The 16,015-nt window shown below is 61.1% G+C and overlaps 1 protein-coding gene and 1 long non-coding RNA gene across 11 annotated transcripts in view; both read right to left on the reverse strand.

Annotated features, from left to right (window-relative positions):
• Positions 1-363: 363 nt before the first annotated feature.
• Positions 364-16,015, reverse strand: part of Shisal1 (shisa like 1) — a 95,087-nt gene continuing 79,435 nt past the window's right edge. For all 10 annotated transcript variants that reach the window (XM_058574227.1, XM_058574224.1, XM_058574222.1 and 7 more), the window contains one exon: positions 364-1,665. In XM_058574227.1, the coding sequence (XP_058430210.1) occupies position 1,665 (1 nt within the window). In that variant the 3' untranslated portion in view covers positions 364-1,664. The remainder of the gene's footprint in view (positions 1,666-16,015) is intronic.
• Positions 6,664-14,657, reverse strand: LOC124082943 (uncharacterized). Its single transcript, XR_006848565.1, has 2 exons — positions 14,291-14,657; positions 6,664-13,823 (listed from the first exon to the last, which is right to left on the reverse strand). It is a non-coding gene; the product is annotated as an uncharacterized LOC124082943 (long non-coding RNA).

A 16,015-nucleotide genomic window follows, 5' to 3' on the forward strand; every position in this document is an offset into this window, starting at 1 on the left:
GGCGGTCACCGGGCCCTCAGGTGCCCTCCCAGTGTGGGCAGGGCGTGGCCACCCGCACCCCGTCCTGCTGGGCTCTGCCCAGGAGGACCAGCCTCGGCTCCCGCGTCCCTTTGTCATCTTGAACTCCCACGTGGTCTGTCTCGCAGGTCCAGGCTGAGACGCCCCAGCTGCCCAGCTCCACAGAGCCTCATCCCTTGTCCCGTGGACGGACGGACTCCTCGGCAGGCCCCCCCACCACGGCCGCCCTCCTGCTTGCTAGCCGGGCACTGCCAGCCTCCCAGCGGGCAGGGGCCTGGGGGCGCTGCTCGCTGCTGAGCAGGACGGTGTGCGCGCAGTGGGGCCGACGAAATGAGGCGGCGGGCGCAGGAGGGACACACGTTTATTGAGCAGGGAGAGCTGGGAGGGTTTGGCCTAACACTGTGGAGGGAGCACGTCTACACTGCAGCCCGCCCTGGGGACTGACGGGATTGTCCCCCGGTTGTTCTTCCCTGTGTGCCCGGGGCAGCAGCAGGGCAGGGGGTGGTGAGGGTGAGCTCTATGGGCAAATGTTACAGGTTTGCATGGAAGTCCCCACTTAAAGTGGATGGATTTCTAGAACCTTCTAGAACCTTCCGCTCTGGTTTTCCATTGGCCTCGTCACCCTGTCTGGCAAAGATCAACGAGTTTCTCAGACACCAGGCCTGACTCACCTCTCATCCCATCACTGCCCGGCACAGGGTCCAGCACAGGGCAGGTGCTTAACCTGGACGTGCTGAGCAACTGAGACCCTGGGCGGCCGCGGGGTAGCTGAGCGATGGCTCTCCATCGGGGCCCTGGGCTGTGGAGCACTTTGGGTCTCTGCACCCGAGGGCTGACCTCCTGCTGGCCACGTGGCCCCCGTAGCCTGCCCACTCGAGCTGCTCCTGTGTGTGGCAGTGGGCGGCCTCCACACGGCCAGCTGGGGCGTGCTCCTACCATTCCGTGGTGGGGACGAGTCCCTAAGAACCACCTGCTGGCACTGTCCAGACCCCAGGGCCCCTGAGGCACTGAGGCTGGCCTCACACACGGCTCCAGCTGGCCCCCTGCTGCTGACTGCAGCAAGAAGCCTGGGCCCTAGGCGAGGACGCTGGCAGGACCCCAGCCACGTGGTGACCTGTGCCCATCAGAGGACGTGCAGGGGGACCGCAGTAAAAACTAACCAAACGAACAAACACACACCCTGAATCACACACACGCACACACTCACACTCACACCCGATACTCGGACACCACAGGCCCCGGGCCACTACGGGAGGGGGCAGAGGTGAGGGAGGCCTCGGTGCGTGGACCCCGGGTGGGACCCACCGGCCGGAACCCTTCTGGCTCAAGTCGGCCGGGGTCACTTTGGTTTGTCACCCGAGTCCACAACGAGTCACCCTCAGAAGCCACCAGCCCAAAGGAGAACTATTGCTTGCGGACGGGTGGTCCAGGACCCTCCCCTGCACCCCAGCCCCCAGCCCCCAGCCCTGAGTTTGCTCCTGATGCTAGAAGTCCATGGAGGGGGGTTTGGGCACAGACGGCGTCTCCTCCTCTGCCGCTGCCTCCGCCTGGGCTCCTCTTGGTGTCTCTGTCTGAGTTGTCCTTGGAGGCTGCACCGGGTGCTTCGGGTGTCACCTCCCCCATCCTGAGGCACGGCAAAAAGGCTTTCTGAGGAAACAGAAGGAAACAAAATATCACCTAGTGTCTCTTCCATGGGAACTTGCTGGGGTCATTTGTCTGGGGTCTCAGGGACAGAAAAGGCCAGGTTGTGTCCTGTGGACTTGGTGAATCATGTGACTATAATTCTGGGAGCAAGACAAAAACACGTGCTGTCCCTGTGGCTCTGGACAGCACTTGTGCCCTAGCCCATGCAATAAGAGAAGAAAAATGCAGATATAGGATTGGAACAGAACCAGGATCGTAGTGAACTGACGACAAGCACCTAGAAAATCCAACAGACTAACAGGACGTCTATCAGAACGACGGAGCAGATATAAAGGGGTGAGTCCCATCTGAGAGACACCAGGTCGACATAAGACTCAACCGCGTCATCCGCCTCGGCAGTCACCAGGTCACCGTGGGCCGTCTTGTCTGGGCACAGTCTCAGTTAAAAAAACAGGTTGTGCTGACAAAATTTTTAATATCGTTCCTCCGTGGCCCTCAAAACTGCTCTGGTTGGATGACCAATTTCCCGGTCCCCCGTGCCACCACAAACTGAAAATATTAGAAACACACACAGATGCCATCTGCAAGATGACAAAACCCATTATGTATCTCAGAGTCACTCCACTGAACATGCCCACATCATACACAGTCATGGGGAGGACACGCAGGTGCCCCCAAAATGCCTGGATGGCTGGAGACCAGCGGGCAGGGGCAGGAGTGTGGAGACCGCCTGCAGGGACACGTTCAGCTTTGACAGGGAGAGTCGTTGTGGGCAACACAACGAGAAGCAGACGACCACCCACCTGTGGAGGAGCCACGATCCCGCCTCTGCCCATGGAGGAGCAGCCACGGTCGCCAGTCTCTCCTTGGCAGATGAGGTGGTCACGCAGCAGCCCACGCCCTGTAGTGGAAGTCCGCTGGGCTACAGAGGACCACGGTGATTGCAGGCTTTGCTTATCGCCATATCACCAGGGGCTAGCTGGCACACAGTAGGGACTTAATCCATATTTGTTGAATGAGTGAATGTGCCAAGAATTTAAAGCCCCGATAAACCATCTTGTGATCATGAAATCAACAAAAAACCTGTTGAATATATTTAAGATTATAATTCCCACGAGCCCTTCTTAAATACCCTACAGAGGACACTTAGGCAAACCGAGGGGCAATGGGGTCACTCTTGAGAAGAGCCCCTGGCAATGAGCACAGAGTCTCTTTAACTCGAGGGCCACGTCTGAAAGAAATCCAGGGATGGGGGTTATTACAGAAGAGACGAAAAAGAAAGCAAAGAACTGATGTGACACGTGGGACGGACGGAGGTGAGATGGGGGGCGATACGGACAACTGCGACTCATTCATTCATAGTCTGATTACTCAGAAACTGAGGTGACGTCAGAGGCATCAAGGTAAATAGAAAGTGTAATCAACTAAAATAAAATGCTGGGAGCAAATGGGAGGGAAGCAGAGAATTCTGGATTCCGACCTTCTCCCTAATAGGGAGAAATAAGTCCTGCATAAGAAAAACCGGATTTTAAGTCTATGGTGTCACGTTGTGATTACGAAGATAGCCACGGACTCGAAAACACAGCCTTCCAAATTATCAGAAGGCATAAATACAAAAAGTAAAACAAAGGAAACAGGACATGTGGGGAAATCGGCACCCACAGAAGTTATCAAAGCAGGAAGCATTTCATGAACTACGATGAGAGAAGGAAGACCCAGCGCGTCCGCCCCGCCAGTGGACGTCAACGAGCCACACACACTGGCTAAAGAGAGGACCCTCAGACTGGATCACACAAGGTGCCCGGGACAGAGCGACTCAGAGAGGTCGGGACTCAGGGCCACGGAACCGTGCGGTTAAAAATGGCTGAACGCTAAGACTTGTGTCACGTGAATCGTGTCCCACTTTAAAAGGGAGGACGGGCAGAAACATGACAAACGGATGCAGCCCAGGGAAACCAGGGGCTCTGGCTTTAGGATGAGGGAAGCTGAAGGTAGGCAAGAAAGAGCAGAGAGAGGAACCAAGGCTCTGTGAGCGGATCCAGGATGAAGGTCGTCAGGAAGAACTGACCGCAGTGACGGAGCTTCAGGAGTCACAGCAAGGACCGCTGGGGATGGAGGAAGAAAGGGCAGAGTGGGCTGCAGCCTTGTGTCTTCACTCACCTCCTCAGCCCACTACAGATGAAGGGGCAGAAACCAGTAAGAATATGGGAAGCCAATGACTCTGTGTGTGTGTGTGTGTGTGTGTGTGTGTGTGTGTGTCTGGGGGTGGGTGTGAGTAGAAGACAATGTGATATTTATAAAAATGCTTTTGAAAATGCACACACAAAAAGGGACTATCAGACCTAAATTTTCAAAAGTAGAAACAGAATTCTCTATTACAGTATAATAGAATTTGAGAATACTAACCACAAGCTCAGAAAACAAACTGTAGCACCAAGAAGTATGTAAACTCTTTAAAATAACTGTCGAGTCAAAGGGAGCAAAATAAATAAATTAATAAAAATTGCAAAATATTTAGACAATAATAGCTAAACTTTTCAAAACAAAAATTAAAAAACCATTTTTAGGAATAAAAAAAAAATTTCAGAACCTAGTGATGCAGCCAAAGCAATGCTCAGAGGAAAATTCATAGCCTTAAAAATTAATGATTTTTATTAATACACAAGAATGCATGAATTAATCATCCATTTCAAAAAGCCAGAGAAGGAAGACAAAATAAACCCAATATAGATATAAGAAAGCAATAAATAAATTAAAACTGAAATGGAGTTAAAAATAGAAAAGAAAAAAAGGGAACTAATAAATCCAGCTGCTGGTTCTTTGGCAACAATGAATCATGTTAACTCTTGGTAAATCCAGTGATGCACAAAGCAGAAGGCTAGGAGGGGAGACACATGTCAGAAGGACCATCTGTACCTTCGCTTTCCCGCTCCACTTCCCACTCTACAGTAACCTCTTCAAAAGGCTCCAACTACTCCACAGAATTTGCCCTTGTCAAGGTCACCAACAACCTCCATGCTGCTAAAGCTGGTGGTCAGGTCTCGGTCCACTGTACCCGTCCTCTCAGACCATTGACTCCAGTGGTTCTTCTCGTGTCCTGGAGGCTCAGCCTCTCTCCGGGCCCCTCCCCTACTCCCTGCCTGGTCTGCCAGTCCCTCTGCTGTCCCTGCCCCACCTCCCAGCAGCCTCTTCCCCGGTCATCTCTACTCATCCTGAGATGGCACCTCCTCCCACGGCCGTGAGTGCCATCTGCTGACGCTGTCCGGCCTCCAACTCCACCCACACTCCGTCTCGAAGAGACCTCTCAAACTCGGCATTCCAAAAACCAGAGTTCCCGTCTTCCTCCCTGGACGAGCCCTCCCCACAGATGTCCCGACCTCGATGGCACAACGCCACCTGCCATCTGCTCACCTTGTGGTCCTGGGGTCCCCTCTGGCCCCTCCCACACCCCATCTAATGATCCACCAGCAAACCCCCAGAGGGAGCGAACGGCCTCCCTCCCGCTGCCCTCGCGGCCCTGCTGCCTGCCTCTGATCCCTCCACTCCAGCTGCGTGGTCCACTTTGTGTGACTCTCGATGGGCCGCTGGGCGCCACGTGTGGGACTGAACGTCCTTCTGGGTGTGTCGGTGAGGGGGTCTCTAGGTGAGGCAGTCTGAGGACCGCCGGGGCCTCCCCTGTGGACGGGCCTCCTCGGGGGAGGCCTGGTCAGAAAACCCGGGCGGAGAGTCTGCTCTTGTCCCCAGGCCATGCTGGAGCTGGACACGGGTCTTCTGCCCGCAGGCTTGGGCGGGGACACACCTCAGCCCCGGGTCCCAGGCCGTCGGCCCCTCTGTCCTCTGCTCGCAGCTGGCCGGGCTGGGGCTCTTGGCCCCGTGACGCTGCGAGCCATTCCCCACAGAATCTCCTGGTGGACACCTCCCGCAGCTGCTCCCTGGAGAACCCCGAGCCCTAGACCAGCCTGGACCCAGCCCAGTGCCCGCCGCTCCCAGGCGGCCACCCAGCTCCCCCCACAGGGCAGGGGCGCGGACGGCCAAGGTCTCCGTGGAAGGGCGCTTCTCACTGGTTTTGCTGCACCCGTGTCCCAGGTCGAGGAGGAAGCCACAAAGAGGAGCAGAACAGGAGTCCAGGGAACTCAGGGGACGACCCTCAACCTTGAGCTGGATCCGAGGACCTTCGCGAAGTGGACGCATCTCCCAGGAAAGAGAAATCACCCGGGACCCGGGAGGGAGAGTCTGCGACCAAGAAGAGAGACGCTGGCAGGTGGGCGAGATCCAGTCTCAGCAAGAGACGCCATCGGAGCCCGCGGGGGAGGCCTGGGGCAACAGGGCGCCAGGGCACCAGGATCGGGCGGGGCACACGGTGTCCCCACCCGGGAGCAGATGGCCACAGCAGCAGAGGCTTCTGGGTGTTCTCTTTGGCAGGAAACCCCTGCGCAGGACTGGGACGGTGCCCACGCCCTCCAACCCCAGGATGGTGCCCTCCTCCGCGGACTGGCTCACGGGGCAAGCACCTGGGCAGATGCAGACAGGAACGGCCCCAGCAGCTGCCCGTGACCCACTCTGTCCCCTGCCCAGGGCACCAGTGTCCTCTGCTCCCCTTCCAGGGCTTGCCGTGGAGATCTGTGGCATCACTGTCACACGCTGAGACCTCTCTTTGGGTCTTGATTCTCCCACGGCCCCCGGAGGTCCCCTCGGCGGACCCCTGCACTTCCCCTGAACCCTCCCCTCCTGGCCTCCCGGCCTCCCGGCCTCCCGGCCCAGCGCTGTCCGCTGCTCCCCGCCCTCCTTCACGGCCAGGTCCGTCTGATCCTTCGCCAATCTCCTCGGCTCTATTTCAAAACAGACCAGAACCTAGCCACTCTGGCCACTGCTCCTGTGGCCAGGCCACCACCCTCCCTGCCTGGACTGTGCGGAGACTCTCAACCGAGTTCGCTGCTCTCACCTCCCCCCAGTTGATCCTCGGCACAGAAACGCAGGAGGAAGCACAGTAAGACAGCTTGATCCCGGGCCACCTAACGCTCAGAACAAATATTTATTGTCTCTTTTGCTCAGAATCCTCTAACGGCCTTGGTGCTCTCCAGGCTGCCTGGCTGCGTTCCGACCTGTCTCCTGTTATGCCCCTCGTCACACCTCTGCAGCCACACGGGCCACCTTGGGGGTCCCCAGCATCTCTGGTGCTCTTGCCACAGGACCTTTGCACCTGCTGGCCTGCTGTCTAGAAGGCCCCCGGGCCTCTATGCAGGGCTCACTTTCTCAGCGCTCAGGTCTTGGTGCAGTTGGATCCTCAGGGCAGGGCTTCTGGGCTGAGTTTTCTGTGTCATCCAAGCCTTGAGAACTCGCAGTGGGGGCAGGGGGTGCCGGAGAAGCATGTCCCTCCTGCATCCCCCACCCATGTAATGTAAACTGGAGATTCACACTTTCAAAAGTACTTACTGAGCACCCACTTTGTGCTGGACGCTGCTCTGAGCTCTCCATAGAGATCACTCATTTAATCCTCACCAGAGCCTCATGAGTAAGTCCTGTTGCACAGAGAAGGAAACTGAGGCCCAGAGAGGCTCAGCACGATGCCCTAGCTCACACAGCACACGGGTGAGCGCAGGCAGCCTGTCTACCCCAGGCCTGGACTTGGCCTGTCCTGTGTGATCTGAATGCTGCCGGCAGAAGCAGTGGGGGAAGGAGCCCCTCAGGTCCCAGCCGTGGTGTAACGCGTGCCCTGTCACCTTGTCACAGACGAGCCACAGAAACGCAAGACGCTGGTGATGTGGAAACCGCGGTGGGGGGGAGGGGAGGGGGCAGGAAACCCTGCGCTTTCGGCTCCATTTTCCTGAAAACCTAAAGCTGTGCCCAAAGCAGTCGGTCACTAAGTGACAACAAAGTTCCTAAGATGGTGCACTGTCCCCCGACAGCCATCACATCAGCCCCAGTGAGGACTTGATTCGAAAGGTGGGCACGCAAGTGACGAAGGGGACACGCCACCCAGACGTGACGCGGGGTGACAGGCAGCGTGAGGCAGCAGGTGGCCCAGCCAGCGTTTGAAAGGAGATGTGCTGGACATGGCTGTGCCCAGGGCCCCCGAACCCGGGGCCGCGCAGCGTGGCCACGATTCAGCCTTGACTCTGCTGGGGGTCAGGAGGACCCGGGGCCATGCGTAGGTCCCTGTCAACAAGGACTTGGGCTTCCAGGGATGCCCACGTCCGCGGGGCCCTAGAACCAGGCCCTCGAGGACACTGCGGCCATGTGACAGCAGAGAGCGGCAGAGACCCCGGGAGACCCCACCAGGGAGGGGGCAGGAGTGGGCGTGGAGAGTGGGGTGACGGGTGTGGTGGCCCAGGACACTGCGATGTCCCATTGTGGCCACTGACGCGGGAGCCGGGGACCAGGAGGGTGGGACCAGCCCGGCCTTCTAGATCTGCGGTGTGAAAAGCCACCAAGCCTGGGGACTGGGCCGCAGGTCTGGAAAACAGCATGACGTCCCGCGGGGGGTGGGGGGACGCCAGGAGGAGGTCAGGGCCCGTCCCCCCCCCTCACCCCCGCCTGGTTCTCAGGTGGAAACGTGGAATCAGGTGACCTTGGGGGGATCAGCCAGAGAGGCTCAGGGAAGCCTGGGGACAGCAGGGCGTCCTGCTCCAGGGACCTGCGCATGGCATCGGGTGTGTCAGGGAGGGATGGGGTCACATGAACAGAAGCATAGGTGACAAAACAGGAGATGACTCAGGGTTCTGCCGACCTCTGGTGTGGGCCTCCACGTCAGGATTCTAGCTTAGGCCCCCGACATGAGAACCCCCACCTCTGCCTCACAGGCACAGGGGCGGGAAAGGGAAGGGGACCAAGTGCCCTGGACGGGTTCTCTGCCCAGGCCTGGGTGGTGGTGCCCACAGCCCTGGAGAGTGACGCTGGCCTGGGAGGGGCAGGGACCGGGAGCCCCAGGGACTGAGGGGCGGTGGAAGAGAGAGGAGGCTTGTCAGGGAGCCAGGTCTGTCGGGCCTCAGCCTGGTCTCCCCTGGGGGCTGGGGACGGGGCCTCAGCCTGGCCTCCTCGCCCGCCCGGCATGAGCGTCTCCCTCCTGCTCAGCTCGCGGCTGCGGTGGAGAATCGGCTCCTCCTGGGGGAGGCCGCGTCCCCCACTCCTCTGAGCCTCCTCCTGGCCGCCCTGCCGCTGGGCCTCAGCCCCCAGCCTTCCTCGGGGACCTCCCTGGAGGGCACCAGCTGCTGCAGTCAGTCATGCCCGAGAGGCACACGCGCTCTGGACCTCGGAGCGCCAGGTGGAGAGGGTGGGGGGCCTTGGTGGCTTTGGCCTGGCTCTCGTGCTGCGCGGGGACCTGGGCTGCTTTCTTATCGTTTATGCTTTTTATCCACATTTTTATGCATCTTATTTTGAACCAAATGAAATATTTCAAAATCAGCAACATTAGAAAGATCTCGCTCTACTCAGGTTTCCCTCGAGGCGCAGTTTTAGCCCTCGGCGGGGACCTCAGGACCTCTTCCCAGGTACCTCCATCATGACCTCCGCTCTGCAGGACGCCCAGTTCTCGCCACGCTGCCCGGGGCACACGACCCTACTTTACCTCCCCCACATCCTCAGGACCCACTCGCCAAGCGCCCCCTGGGCACAGCCGACTCCCACCGGCCTGGGCACACTGAGTGGTGGTGACACTGGCCTCAAAGTCGGGGTCTGCTCAGATCCCAGTCCTGCGTTTCACGGGCTGGTGACCCTGGGCAAGTGCCTGGCTCTCAGGGCCTTGGGCACCCGCCTGATAGGACTTTAGGCCGGCAGGACCCCCTTCCTGCGGGCCGCGGGACTCGTGCCACTGTGGACGGCCCTCTGCTGGGAACAGCTGCGGCTGGCCCACCTGGATGTGGCCTGGCCGTTAGCCCATCCGCTCTGGGGACGCGGTCAGCACACCGCCTTCCGGAGGGAATCCTTGGCCGAGGCCAGTTTTTTGTTCTGTTTCCATGGCGACCTGCCCCAGCCGTGCAGTACCCATGGGAGCAGGGAAAGTCCCTGAGCGACTGTCGGCTTCTGTAACCGAGAGCCCCTGGCCCTGCTGTGGGGCCGCCTGTCCTCTCGGACACCTTGCTGGTCACACGCCCCTCACTGTCAATCAGCCCCGTGGAGACCAGGTGCTGGCCACCGACAGGTCCCCTGGGCTTGCAGAACTGGCTGCTGTGATGTCCTCTCCGTCCAGGCCAGGGCTGGGTGCTGGGGTCCTGGAACCGAGTCACGCCCTGCCCTTGAGAGCTGAGCTGGAGCCACACCAGGACCCCAAAGCAGGAGTGGCATGTTCCAGGGTCTGGGCTCCCGAGGGTCCCACAGGTCCTGGCCTGGGAGGAGGTCGGGGCAGTCTCCAGGGTGCTGACCCCGAGCAGTTAGCCAGGAGTACACCAGGAGGAGGGAGCGTCCTGGTCAGGCCACGTGGAGGGTCACAGTGGTGGCTGTGGGTGGCCCGAGACATTCCCGGCAGGGGGCATCTGGAGAGGGGCTAGGCCCTCAACTGCCGGGCACGGGCACCTGCTGGACCTGGGGCCCTGGGAGCCGAGGGAAGACCGTCGCTGGTTCTATCAGAGGCTGGGAGTTCGGCCACTGTGCTGGGCCTTTCTTCTGAGCCGGGCACTGTTCTGAGCCTTGTCCCCACGGCAGCCACCCTGAGAGCTGGGGACCATGATCCGCACAGCTTGGGGACCCTGGGGCTCAGAGAGGCTGCGTAGCTTGTCCAGGGTCACACCTGGAGTGAGTGGTAGAGCCAGGATCCGGTCTGTGCCGCTGAGCACCAGGCCATACGGCCACCTGGCTGGGGACCAGCAGGCCTAGCGGGCAGCGGGCAGGCAGTCCTGCGAGGCGGAGCCTGGCATCGGGAAGAGGAGCCGCGCAGCTGGCAGGCCGGGGGCTGGCGTCTGCAGCATCCCTGGGAGGAGAAGCTGAGCACCTGGCAATTTGAATCATAATGAAAGTTCCGCGCCTGGGGAGCCTGCAACAATGGGCGCTGAGGCAGGGGAGTGCCGCCCAGCATGAGTGATTGCCAGGTGAGCTGCAGACAACCGTCCCTCCCGACACAAGATGACAGCAGCTCCCACACTCAGCCCTGACAGTAGCCCTGGGGGCCAGGCGCTCCCCCACATGTGCCAGGTGGGGACAGCTGTGTTCTGCAAAGGGAGCAGGCAGCGGGCGCGGGGACGCTGAGAACTGGCGGGAGGCCCGGCAATCCCAAGGGTGCGACCTGGGGACTGTCCTTGGAGGCTTCGGAGGTGGTGCTGCCTGTGAGGTGGCCCAAGGGCAGAGAGGAGCCTGAGGCCCCCAGAGCCACCCCTGTGCGCCCACGGGAGAGGCCAAGACTACGCTGCCCACAGTGAGCGCCCGAGGGGACGCGGCAGGAGCTCTCCCGTGACTCGAGTGGGACCCAAATGGCTCAGCCTGGGCCTCTTTGTAAAAGTGATTGGCAGGAAGTCCTAAGGCAGAATCCGCGCCTGCCCTGTCACCCTCGGGACATGCATAGGTGCCATCACAACACCCACTGTTCTCCCTGTCCCCAATCCCCAGAAGCTGTGCCTGTCCCTTTACAGATCAAAATGGGCTTTGTGGCTGGGGTGACACTCAGGGTCTCGAGATGGGGGTTGCTGGGGTCATGTGGCTGGGCCACAGGAGGGAGGCAGGGTCAGAGTCAAGGAGAGGTGGCCGTGGCAGCAGCCGGGCAGAGGGCGGCTGCCGAGGGGGGCGTGGCTGGCACCTCCCGGAGCTGGGAAAGGCAGGGCCGAGGGATCCATCCCGGGGTCTCCAGAGGAAGCCCTGGCCCAGGGCAGGAAGCTAACCATGTGTTGCTTTAGGCCACTGGGTTTGTGGCACCTTGTTATGACACACCTGTGCTGTCCCAAGAGCCATGCACCCGGGGTCTGCTGGCAACCTGAGCAGCTGTTCATGTGGTCCCAGAGCAAAGGACCCACAAGTCATCAGGGGACAGGATGCACACTCTGTGGAGCGTCCACACAAGGGAAGGCCACACTGCAGTCAACAAGGACAAAGCATGGTGTGACTGTCAGGTCGGTTTGCCGTGGCTGAGGGAACAAAGCACCAGGCAACCCGCATGCGCAAAAGAACAACCAATCAGACGCCCACAGACAAGCAGTGATGACCACCTGTCAATCAGCGGGGTCTCCTCACCAACCTTGGAAGGACATGGAGCTCAGCAAGATCCCCGACCAACCTCAGGAGGACAAGGGACCCTACAACCTCCCTTCCTGCCCTAAGCCCGATAAAAGTCCAAGTCCAGCTGAGCCTGGGTGCAGGGTCTCGCCCGGAGCCAGTCTCAATAGAGCTTCGTTCAGCAGCTTTCAATCTGCCTCCTTTTGGTCACCAGTGACCGACCTCATGGTGACAGGCCAGGCCCTGCAGCCATACTGTCCCAATCCACTCGGCTAAGCTCAAGAATGGGCCAAAGTAACTCAGGGGCTGGGGGTCTGGAGTGTCGCGGTGCCAGGACGCCTGGGTGTTGGGAAGTTTGGTAGCTGAAGTTCATCAAGCTGAGCCAGTGCGACATTCCCTGGGCCATGACCCTCGAAGCCGCTATGGTCAACAATGCCTTTCACAGCCCAAGTGCCCTCTGCGATGCCCACGGTGACACTGCCTAAGGATGCCATCTCGGAACACCTCCAGCCGCCCAGCTGATAGGGGTGCGACGGCCTCGGGGAGGCAGCCTGGTGTCCCTGCTCTGCACCTTCTGAAGCAGGCGACAGCAGCTCTGCAGGTGCGCACTCCTCCCTGGGCACAAAGCAACCCCAGTGGCCGCGGCGCAGTTCTGCCCGTTTACGGTCGTGGGCGCCGGCACCTCTCATCCGAGTGGCACCGCAGGCCGGGAGCAGGTGCGACGGCCCCTTTCCCCGTAGGGAAGTCCACCGGGCGCTGCCGGCTCCCCAGCGGGCCCAGGCTCCGGAGACCCTCCCACCCGGCTCCACCCACCTCAGGGGTGAACCCTGATTGGAGGAGCCCTTTACTGTGCCCCACCCCCTGGCACAGTGAATGGCCCAGAGATGGGGGCGTGGTCCCTGGGAGCCAATCAGGACCAGCAAGGCATGTCTGGGCCTGGGTTTGAGCCCACCGGGGCTCTGATACCTGTTGTCCCCGGAGCAGGTGGAGGCTGACTGTGGCCCGGCCTCTTCGCTCCCTGTGAACTTGGCACACCGCTGACACTCGTTCAGCCTCTGCGCTTACCTAACTAGGAGTCTCCTTTCTCCTGCAGCCTCAGTGGACTGTCCTGCTGGGGGCGCGGTGGGGAGGTTACAAAGGGCAGTGCATGGAATAGCAACTTGGTTGGTGGCCACGCCTGTAGTCCCAGCTGCTTGGGAGGCTGAGGCGGGAGGATCGCGAGTTCAAAGCCAGCCTCAGCAACTTAGCGAGGCCCTAAGTAGCTCAATGAGCCCCTGTCCCTGAATAAAACGCAAAGGGGGTAGGTGGGTGGGTCTGGAGATGTGGGTCAGTGGTCAAGAGCCTCTGGGTTCAATCCCTGATACCCCCCGGGGGAAAGGGGAAGGGATTTCAAAAGGGGGTATAGAGCCCTGTCCAGGGAATTTTATTTTGCCTGTAGCCCAACAGGCTGATGGGTCACGCAGCTGGCTAGAGCGCGAGGGGCAGAGTGAGGGAAGGTGGGGCACTGTGCTGAGTGGACAGGCCTCTTGGGACCTGAAAGCGCACTGGCTGCTCGACTTGGGTGTGTCATGTGACCTTCCGGAACCTCAGTTTCCTCGTCCATAGAAAGGCAAGAAGGACCAGGCGCAGCCTGCGATCCCGCAGCTGGGAGGCTGAGGCAGGAGGATGGTGAGTTCAAGGCCAGCCTCGGCAAAAGTGAGGCGCTAAGCAGCTCAGGGAGACCCTGTCTCTAAATAAAATACAAAACAGGGCTGGGGGTGTGGCTCAGTGGCCGAGTGCCCCTGAGCTCAGTCCCTGGTACCAAAAGAAAAAAAAGGGCACGAAGAACAGTTGTCCTGAGATCCTGTGCAGTGTCCCCAGCGGCCCTGGTCCCCCAGCCACCCCTGCTGGGCCTCCCGCAGAGTGCGTCTCCGTCTCCGCGGCTGTGGCTGTGGCATGCTGTCCTATGGGGCGACAGTACTCCCCGTCTTTCCCTCTGTCCCGGAAAGTGCAGAATCAGGCGGAGGGGGAGGGGCGCGGGCTCCGTGCTGTGGGGACATGGGGACAGTGGGCAGAAGCAGGGTGGTCAGCAGCCCCTCAGCTGCCCCTGCCCCTCCCGGAGCACCCGTCTTGGGCCTTCTGGACCTGACACCCTCCTGCTTTGCCTCCCACTGGGGGGGGCTCCTCCCGGCCCCTCCTGTTCTGCTCTCTCTCCTACAGTCCTGGGGGCTGCAACCCAGGATCCTGTGCTCTGCTGATCCCCAGTGCCAAGCCCGCCCCTCGTGCCCTCTGGCTCAGTCCTTGGGTGCCCCACTTCTTGCCCATTCCCACCAACCCACCGGCCAGGCCCATGGGTGCCCCTTCCTACTTCCTGCCCCTCTGCTGCCCCTTCCTCCCAGGCTGCAGACCTGGAGCCTATTTGGTGGCCTCCAGCTCCCTTCCCTCCCTCCCTTGTGCTACCTCGACTTCCCTTCTGAGGCACAGGGCCCTGCTCTCTGCCTCGGGGCCTTTGCACCTGCTGCCCTTGGTTCCTGGAATGTCTCCACTTCCACCTTGGCCTCCTCCCATCTGCGAGATTCATTCCTTTCCATCCTGCAAATCTGAGTCCCAGAGAGGAAGGGCCAGGGCTGGGGATGCTGAGCCGAGGGCCTGTCCTTGCCTTCAGGCCACTGGGAGCCCCAAAGGGCTTACAGCCAGGGGCCTGGGCAGACGCAGGGCGGAGGCTGCCGCGGCTCTGGGACTGGGCCACGGGAGCTGGGCTGGCCTGGGAGCGGCCGTTGCTGGTGCCCGGAGGCAGCCTCCTCCGTCTCCTCACCCCTGACTTCTGGGAACAGCCACATCCTGAGGTTAATTTTTAATGCTGTCTGTAAATATTTGATGCCCTTGCTCTGACGGAGGCCCGCACTCCGCATTAAATGCCACGGACGGACGGCTCGGGAGGCCTCCTCCGGCGGCAGCCTCTGTCCCCCCCCCCCCCCCCCCGCTCCCCGGGAAGAGACTGCGCTTCCTGCCCTGAAATTCTCAGAGCATTCTGCATCCATTCTTGTCCCCAGTCAGGGCTCCATTAGCAGACGCAGGGTCAGAGAGCCATCGGCCTCCGCCATCTCACCCAGGGAACGAGGCTGGGGGACGGGCCCCAGGTGACCAGCGAGCCCAGGGCAGGGAGCCGAGGGAGGGGCCCGGATGCCCATCCAGGACTGTGCAGGACGCAGCCCCTGTTCCCCCCGGGCCAGCGAGACAGACCCACGGCTCTGCTGGGCAGAGTGGGCGGCAGGGAGGCCCGGGGAGGAGGTGCCCCTGGCACGGTTCTGAGGGGCTGGCGGGGTGAACTGGTGGGGTGCCATGGGACCTGACCCGCGTGTGTCCCTGCCCTGGCCCAGAGCCCATCTGGGCCTGAAGGTCCTGCCGCTCTGGGCCGCGCCTCGTCCTGCCCTCCCAGCTCTGGCCGCGCGGCCTGGCACCTCCAGTCTGTGCTCCTGGGGCTGGGGCTGGGCGGCCACCTCCCCCCTCCCCCGCTCTCCCTGCTGCTTGGCGCCCGAGCAGGGCAGGGCGCGACCAGGTCAAACCCAAGCCCGTGAGTGAGCCCGTGGCACCCAGACCCCAGGCCGCCCACGCCCACCGCCCGCGCACACGCACCGGCTCACTTGCTCATCTCCCCTGGAACACGGCCAGGGAGAGGCCACCTCCCGGGAAGGGGCAGTGTCCCCGCCCTCCTGGGGACACACCTGACCTCTGGCACCTCTCAGCCCTGCTGGCTGTGACCGCTCCTGGCCACTCGGGATGCACCGCTGCCCCTGCGCCTCCCCTCTGTGCCGAGTCCCAGCACGGTCCTTCCTGGCCAGTGGTGACACTGGTCACTGCAGTCACACCGGGAGTCCTTGGCATGCTCTCTCCCCTGCGCCCAGGTCCGGCCCTCCACCGTCTCTGTCCACCTCCAGAACAGGGCCTCGTCACCAGGCCTCTCACCTCGGTGGCCTCCCTCAGCCTCCCTGCCTCCACCCACCATGGTCGGCTCTGCTCATGGGCTCGGGGCTCTCCCCAGACGCCCCGCTGCTCCATATTTTCCTTGAACCAGCCTGGACAGCAGCACTTAGTGGAGTCCCATGTCCCCCTCCCTGTGCCATGGCTGAGAGGCACCATGACTGACCCATGGCTTGGGAAGACGTGAGCCCTGTACAGCTCTCCACTCCGCGCACACGGGTGGGCCCCTAGGATGAGCGGCCCCCCTGAGGTCCCTCTG

This window comes from Marmota monax, unplaced genomic scaffold (genome assembly GCF_021218885.2).
Source record: "Marmota monax isolate L192 unplaced genomic scaffold, Marmota_monax_Labrador192_F-V1.1 WCK01_AAM20220418_F8-fsc00051, whole genome shotgun sequence".
Classification (NCBI taxonomy): domain Eukaryota; kingdom Metazoa; phylum Chordata; class Mammalia; order Rodentia; family Sciuridae; genus Marmota; species Marmota monax.